This window comes from Macrobrachium rosenbergii, chromosome 34 (assembly GCF_040412425.1).
Source record: "Macrobrachium rosenbergii isolate ZJJX-2024 chromosome 34, ASM4041242v1, whole genome shotgun sequence".
Classification (NCBI taxonomy): Eukaryota; Metazoa; Arthropoda; class Malacostraca; order Decapoda; family Palaemonidae; genus Macrobrachium; species Macrobrachium rosenbergii.
In genome coordinates this window covers 10952681-10960158 of record NC_089774.1, presented here as the reverse complement: position 1 = coordinate 10960158, position 7478 = coordinate 10952681, and the positions used below count along the sequence as shown (strand labels likewise).

Here is a 7478-nt window from a genome sequence, read left to right as displayed (position 1 = left end):
AGTTCCGGTGGCGACGGAAATTTAAATTAGTTTCAAATTAATTAACGCAGAGAGAGAGAGAGAGAGAGAGAGAGAGAGAGAGAGAGAGAGAGAGAGAGAGAGAGAGAGAGAGAGAGAGACAATGAATACCATCAAAGGGAAAATAAATTGACTGATTAAACGGAAACTCCAGACTTGTCCATGACGACACAAAGAGAGAGAGAGAGAGAGAGAGAGAGAGAGAGAGAGAGAGAGAGAGAGAGAGAGAGAATGTCAGACAAGGGGTAGAAAATAAGAAGGTTTTAATTTAAAATGGATGAAGTCTTTCCTTCAAAGGGTCCGGGAGAAACGTGGTTGAATCTCTCTCTCTCTCTCTCTCTCTCTCTCTCTCTCTCTCTCTCTTCTCTCTCTTTTGATTCTTTTATCGTTTTTCCCTTGTCTGTTTCCTTCCGTCTCTTTCTTTCTCCTTCTTATTCATTTCTCTCTCTCTCTCTCTCTCTCTCTCTCTCTCTCTCTCTCTCTCTCTCTCTCTCTCTCTCTCTCTCTCTCTCTCTATTGATTTGAAGATTGTTTATGTTAAGAAATGGGATAACTGTAATAACTGAATCTGACCTCTCTCTCTCTCTCTCTCTCTCTCTCTCTCTCTCTCTCTCTCTCTCTCTCTCTCTCTCGTTCCCCTTTCTCTCGCTCTCTCTGTCTATTTCCATTTGCCTTTTCTCTCTCTCTTGATATATCGATTTACCTCTCTCTCTCTCTCTCTCTCTCTCTCTCTCTCTCTCTCTCTCTCTCTCTCTCTCTCCCTGAGACCCAAAGAACAACATTTCTCCCCAAAAAATGGAATAATTATCAACCCATATTCCTCGCAAGCAACTCGGCAAGAACCAAAATAGCTTTTCCATGTTTACATATTTTTGAGCGGCTGAAAAATCTCATTAGATGGAATGGCGGTCTCATTAAAACCCAGAGAGAGAGAGAGAGAGAGAGAGAGAGAGAGAGAGAGAGAGAGAGAGAGACTCAGTTCTTCTTCTTCTTCATCTTCTTCTTCTTCTGGTGCTTTTGAAGCATGGCGAAGCATTAGGAAGCAGCATCGGTGTCGAAATGAGAGGAGAAGCATCTTTTTGCTCTATAAATGTCAGGAGTAGGGGAGGAGGGGGGAGGAGGAGGAGGAGGCAGTGAGATATTTGACGGTTACCAAATGGATGCTTTGAGAGACGTGGGAGGTGGGTTGAGTAATCATCTCTCTCTCTCTCTCTCTCTCTCTCTCTCTCTCTCTCTCTCTCTCTCTCTCTCTCTCTATATATATATATATATATATATATATATATATATATATATATATATATATATATATATATATATATATATATATATATATTATATTTTATATAAATTTATTTTCCATCAAATTTATTCCCTAAACAGTACCATAAAAAAACAATACTTAACTGCACCTGTAATAAACTTATATAAATTAACTATCATTATTTATACTAAATAAAAATTCCAATAAACTTAAAAAAAAACACAAAAAACAATTTTAAACTTCCGCCATCATTATTGCCGAACCGAACTGTGATAAGATTGCGTTCACATGTTTTATTGAGTCTGGATAACCAGTTTACTTTCACTCTCTCTCTCTCTCTCTCTCTCTCTCTCTCTCTCTCTCTCTCTCTCTCTCTCTCTCTCTCTCTCTCTCTCTCTCAATCAATTGCAAATTGCCGGCTCTGTGGGGCGCGGAACTCTGCCCTAAATTTTGCGTATATATATATACGTGGTCATGGTCTTCAATATTTCCTGACGCTGAAACGCTTTGCAGAGGCGTATTTTGCAACCAATAGAGAGAGAGAGAGAGAGAGAGAGAGAGAGAGAGAGAGAGAGAGAGAGAGAGAGAGAGAGAGAGAGATGACAATGCCTCTTAATCAAAATATAAAAAGGTAAATTAGATATTTAACTTATTGCAAATGTCATATCTTGTCAAAATGTTACGATCATTAAGCAAAAATAGTGGTTTTTTTTTTCAGAGAGAGAGAGAGAGAGAGAGAGAGAGAGAGAGAGAGAGAGAGAGAGAGAGAGAGAGAGAGAGAGAGAGAGAAAGGCTAGATGCAATTATATTCCATTTCAAAATTACCAGCAATATCCTTCCATGTGGCAACAGGAACAATTATCCCTTTTCTGAACAGAGAGAGAGAGAGAGAGAGAGAGAGAGAGAGAGAGAGAGAGAGAGAGAGAGAGAGAGAGAGAGAGAGAGAGAGAGAAATTTCTCCCACACTGATATAATATCTTCTTCAGCTAACCCACCATCTCTCACATTAGACTGAATCAACATCTCTCTCGAGACTGATTGCGACATTTTTCATTAGACTGACTCAGTTTCTCATTAGACTGACTCAGTTTCTCATCAGACTGACTCAGTAGACGCCTGAATGGCCCCTCATTTGTCGAATCGCTCTGATATGGATGCCTGGGTTCACACGACAAGTCAAGATTTGCAATGCAGCACAAAGAAGATTTTATTATTATTTTTATTTCTTCTTCTTCTTCTTCTTCTTCTTCTTCTTCTTCTTCTTCTTCTTCTTCTTCTTCTTCTTCTTCTTCTTCTTCTCCTCGAGTTTTAAGGGATTAAGATCCTAAGCCCTTAAAAGGATACTCGTCTTCTGATGAGGGAATTTCCTGCCTGCCAACTCTTTTTCGTCTCTGGAATCCTGGAATCCTGGAATCATTTCTAGGAATCCAGCCAATTTTTCTTAGGAATCCATCTAATTTTGTAATGTTAGGTTTCAGTGAAAATTTATTTAAAATTTTTCCCTTCTTTGTTGGAATCCTGGAATCATTCCTAGGAATCCAGTCAGTTTTTTAATGTTAAATTTTAGTGAAATATCATTTGATCTTTTTCTCTTCTTAACTGGAATCCTGGAATCATTCCTAGGAATACAGCCAATTTTTCATTGTTAGATTTTAGTGAAATATCATTTGAACTTTTTCTCCTCTTAACTGGAATCCTGGAATCATTCTCAGGAATCCGGCCAATTTTTTAATGTTAGGTTTCAGTGAAAATTTATTTAAATTTTTCTCTTATCTGGAATCCTGGAATCATTCCTAGGCATCCACCCAATTTTTCAATGTTAGATTTTAGTGAAACATCATCCAAACTTTTCCTCTTCTTAACTGGAATCCTGGAGTCATTCCCAGGAATCCAGCCAACTTTGCAATGCCAGTTTTTGTCGAAAAATTTATTTAATTTCATCTAAATGCAAATCTGCTTCGTAACATTTTCCTTAATGACTGAACTCACCAGCAAACTGATGACTCCATTCCATGGTGACTGTAAATTCGCATGGAAAACAAAAATGTTTTCCAGGTCAGACGGAACATTTCCAGATAACATTTCCGCCAGTTGTACTTCTCAGAAACATCCCCTTCTATTCTTTCTTTATGCCTTCATTTCCCCTCGCCTGTAATTTGCAGCCATTACAGAATTTATTCTCTCCCTACCTGTAACGTACGTGTACCCTCGTCCTCGATCTCCATTACGCCGCCATCTTGGCAAAAATGAATGATTGTTCACCACTCACTCGTTATTATTCACCCTTTTGCTCTCTCTTTTTTTTTTACGTTTTTTTGTGCGTCTCTTGTTTAAGCTTCTGGAACGGGGCTGTGTAGATGTCCTTGTTTGTAAAGTTTCTGTGTAATTCGTGTTTTCCAGTTTTCCAGTTTGATTTCTCTACTGGAACGAGGCTATGTAGAAGTCCCTGTTTGTATAGTTTCTGTGTAATTCGTTTGTTCCAGTTTTCCAGTTTGATTTCTCTGCTGGAACGAAGCTATGTAGAAGTCCTTGTTTGTATTGATTCTGTGTAATTCGTTTGTTTTCCAGCTTTCCAGTTTTCCAGCTTATTTTCTCTACGATTATCAGAAAAGTCTAACTCGTAATAGGTCTGCTGTCGTTGTTTTTGTCTAATCCACCTGTTCCAGCTTCCACTTTCCAGTTTTCCAGTCTGATTTCTCTATTGTCATCTGAAGAATCTGTTTCTAACTTGTACTGGATTATTCTACAATGTTGGGCCTTCCAGTCCATACGACAGTCGTTTGTTCCTGTGTTATCAATCCCTTCCAGTTTCCAGTTTTCCAGTCTGATTTCGCTTCTGTCATCTGAAAGACCATCTTAAGACCTTTCCAGTTCTCTCCTACATCACCCAAGATGCCGAATCTTCCAGAGAGAAACTAGAGAAGGTCACTGGAAGTCAAGTAAGCTCATCTGACATCTATCTCTGGAATGCCTTCTGGTGCTGGAAAGCAAAATGTTCCTTATCCCAGTTGCTTTTGTGCTTGTTCCAGACGCTTGTTCCTTATCGCAGGTGATTTCAAGCTTGGTGTTTGTGTCTGTGGTTTGTTTGTGATGCTTGTTTGTGACTTTTCCAGGGCTGATCTGCCCAAGGCAAGGAATATACTCGAAGCTGTCAGTCAGGAAGGGGTCCTTCCTCTTTAAGTGAATTAATTAATACGCCAACTAGATTACTTCCCTGCGTGAATATCGCCCTTACACGAGAGAGAGAGAGAGAGAGAGAGAGAGAGAGAGAGAGAGAGAGAGAGAGAGAGAGAGAGAGAGAGAGAGAGAGACGTATCCCCTCGACCCTCCGTCCTCGCGTCGTGATCTTTCAAAATGTTAAACAAACAGAGGAACAAAGTACTAAAATGTACAAGCACTTGGCCTCGTTGCGAAGTGAAGCCTAGGCCGATAGGCAAACAAGACGAAATAATTCCTTTGACAAAAAGATGGATTCACAAACCAGAACCTTTTGTAGACTCACTCTGAACTCTGGAAGCTCTCGTAGATTCACTGTGAACTCCAGAAACTTCCATAGACTCACCGTGAACTCCAGAAGCTCTCGTAGACTCACTGTGAACTCCAGAAGCTTTCATAGACTCACCGTGAACTCCAGAAGCTCTCGTAGACTCACTGTGAACTCCAGAAACTTCCATAGACTCACTGTTAACTCCAGAAACTTACATAGACCCACCGTGAACTCCAGAAGCTTTCATAGACTCACTGTGAACTCCAGAAGCTTTCGTAGACTCACCATAGACTCGCCATGACCTCATACTCCAAATATCTATTCCATTTCTCGGTCCAGGGCCGTTTATAATCCCCTAATCACATTGGTTCCTTCGTCAGTATAGCCACCCCAAAGGAATCAGGGAATCAAGGAATTAGGGAATCAGGGAATCAGGAAATCAAGAAATCACGGTAGACAGAATCTGTCACCCACTAATTATTATTATTATTATTATTATTATTATTATTATTATTATTATTATAATAACTTCAATGCATCCACGAATAAATCCATTCTCTCTCTCTCTCTCTCTCTCTCTCTCTCTCTCTCTCTCTCTCTCTCTCTCTCTCTCTCTCTCTCTCTCTCTCTCTCTCTCTCTCCAATATCGTGACTAAACATTAAGCTCATTTTAATACCACCACCGGAAGTTCGTGGAATCGCAACAACCGCCGGCCCCCAAAAAAAAAAAGCTACGCCCCCTCCCCACCTTCTCTTCCCCTTTAGACCTTGACATAACATAAACGTAATCCGGTAATCCGTGTTATTTGAGGCCTGTCATTATATTTATTCTAGAAAAAATCCCCCTCTGTTATGACAGGGAAGTCTGGGCTGTGGGGCTTAGGGTTTTATATTTCTATAAATTTTAGGGCTTCGTATATGTAGATGTAATGGTTTTATATTTCTCTAGATTTTGTTCTTTACAATTCTAGTTGATTTTAGGGCTTAGGGCTTTTTTTTTTTTTTGTATTTTAGGGCCTTGTGTTCTTTAAATTTTAGGACTTCTGATATCTATTAGTTTTAGGGGTGTGGGCTTTATATTTCTTCAAATTTTAGGGCTGTGGGCTGTATATTTATTCAAATTTTAGGGCTTTGGGCTTTATATTCCTTTAGAGTTTAGGGCTTTATATTTTTCTAGATTTTAGGGCTTTATATTTTTCTAGGTTTTAGGGTTTTGTATTTCTCTAGATTTTAGGGCTTAGGGCTCCATCTTTCTATAGGTTTTAGGGCTTAGGGCTCCATATTTCTCTAGATTTTAGGGCTTAGGGCTCCATATTCCTATAGGTTTTAGGGCTTAGGCCTTTATATATCTTTAAATTTTAGGGCTTTGTGTAATTGCTGGTTCTTAAATGTTCGTAATTTTCTAAAATTATTATATAAAATTTCCAACCAAATCTACGTCCTTGAATTGTGTCTTGAATTTTGGGATTTTATGCAAATTTTGGCTCCTGAACAATTGGTTTTATTTTAGATAAATTTAAAAAAGAGAGCCAAATAATGCTGTTGTTAAATTTGTTCATGTATTTTCTAACAGTTATTATAAAATACAAAGAACTAACATTGTCCCCTTCCTGAATATTCACTTTCAAAATACATTTTCTCAGTCATTTTGGCAAATCACAGAACACAAAGGTCCATTGCAGACCTCCACTTAAACCCGTATATCAAAACTACCCTCAATTCATTCTCCTCTTTCAAAAAGCGAGGAACTAAACCATTGATTTACGGAACCACATTCATACGCTCTCACTTCGCAAAGCAGCAATTGAACAGCGATTTAACAGCTGCGATTTAACAGCATTGCATGACGGGGCTTTGTAGGAAGAAGTCATGTGAGTCAGTCTTGAATACGACACGTGAAGGCTGTATAATGAAGGCTTGAAGACTAGACTTGCAGACTTCATTATCAATTTTGTGAGTTGCGAGGCGCCAGTGGTATGTAATGTCGTAGAGGCTAAGTCTTATAATGACATAGTTTTATAATGGTTGATTTTATGTAGATTGTTTCTCTTTGAATTTTGTTGTATATACTTTTATATTTTTTTTTTTTAGTTTTATCCAGTTTATTTTTGGTGGTTTATAGTGCTTTTGTTAGATTTAGAAATTCTCTCTCTCTCTCTCTCTCTCTCTCTCTCTCTCTCTCTCTCTCTCTCTCTCTCTCTCTCTCTTTGTCATTTAATTTTTAACTTTGCAATTTGGTTTAACCTTAGTAATCTAGACAACTTACATTTAGTGAAGGTGCTTTGTTAGCTTTCAAACTCTCTCTCTCTCTCTCTCTCTCTCTCTCTCTCTCTCTCTCTCTCTCTCTCTCTCTCTCTCTCTCTCTCTCTCTCTTTATGTTTAATTTTATCATTTAATTTTTGTTTATCATCAGTAATTCAGAAAACTTACTTATAGTGAAGGTGCTTTGTTAGCTTTCAAACTCTCTCTCTCTCTCTCTCTCTCTCTCTCTCTCTCTCTCTCTCTCTCTCTCTCTCTGTTTTTGTTCAACATTAGCAATCTAAGTTGGGTAGATCGACAGACAGTTTCTGCTAGATCTCTCTCTCTCTCTCTCTCTCTCTCTCTCTCTCTCTCTCTCTCTCTCTCTCTCTCTCTCTCTGGCTAAACGCCCACCAGAAAGGTTCATAAAACCATCGCGAGTAATTAAATGATGCCAGAACATTTATTGAT

General features: G+C 38.7%; 1 protein-coding gene across 1 annotated transcript in view; it reads right to left on the bottom strand.

Moving 5' to 3' along the window:
• The window catches only part of LOC136856035 (cyclic nucleotide-gated channel beta-1-like), a 56649-nt gene extending 51693 nt beyond the window's left edge, over positions 1-4956 (bottom strand). Inside the window, exons 1-2 of the mRNA XM_067133587.1 lie at positions 4785-4956; positions 2346-2579 (exon numbers count right to left, since the gene is read on the bottom strand). Coding sequence (XP_066989688.1) covers positions 2346-2579; positions 4785-4956 — 406 coding nt within the window. The remainder of the gene's footprint in view (positions 1-2345; positions 2580-4784) is intronic.
• Positions 4957-7478: the final 2522 nt, after the last annotated feature.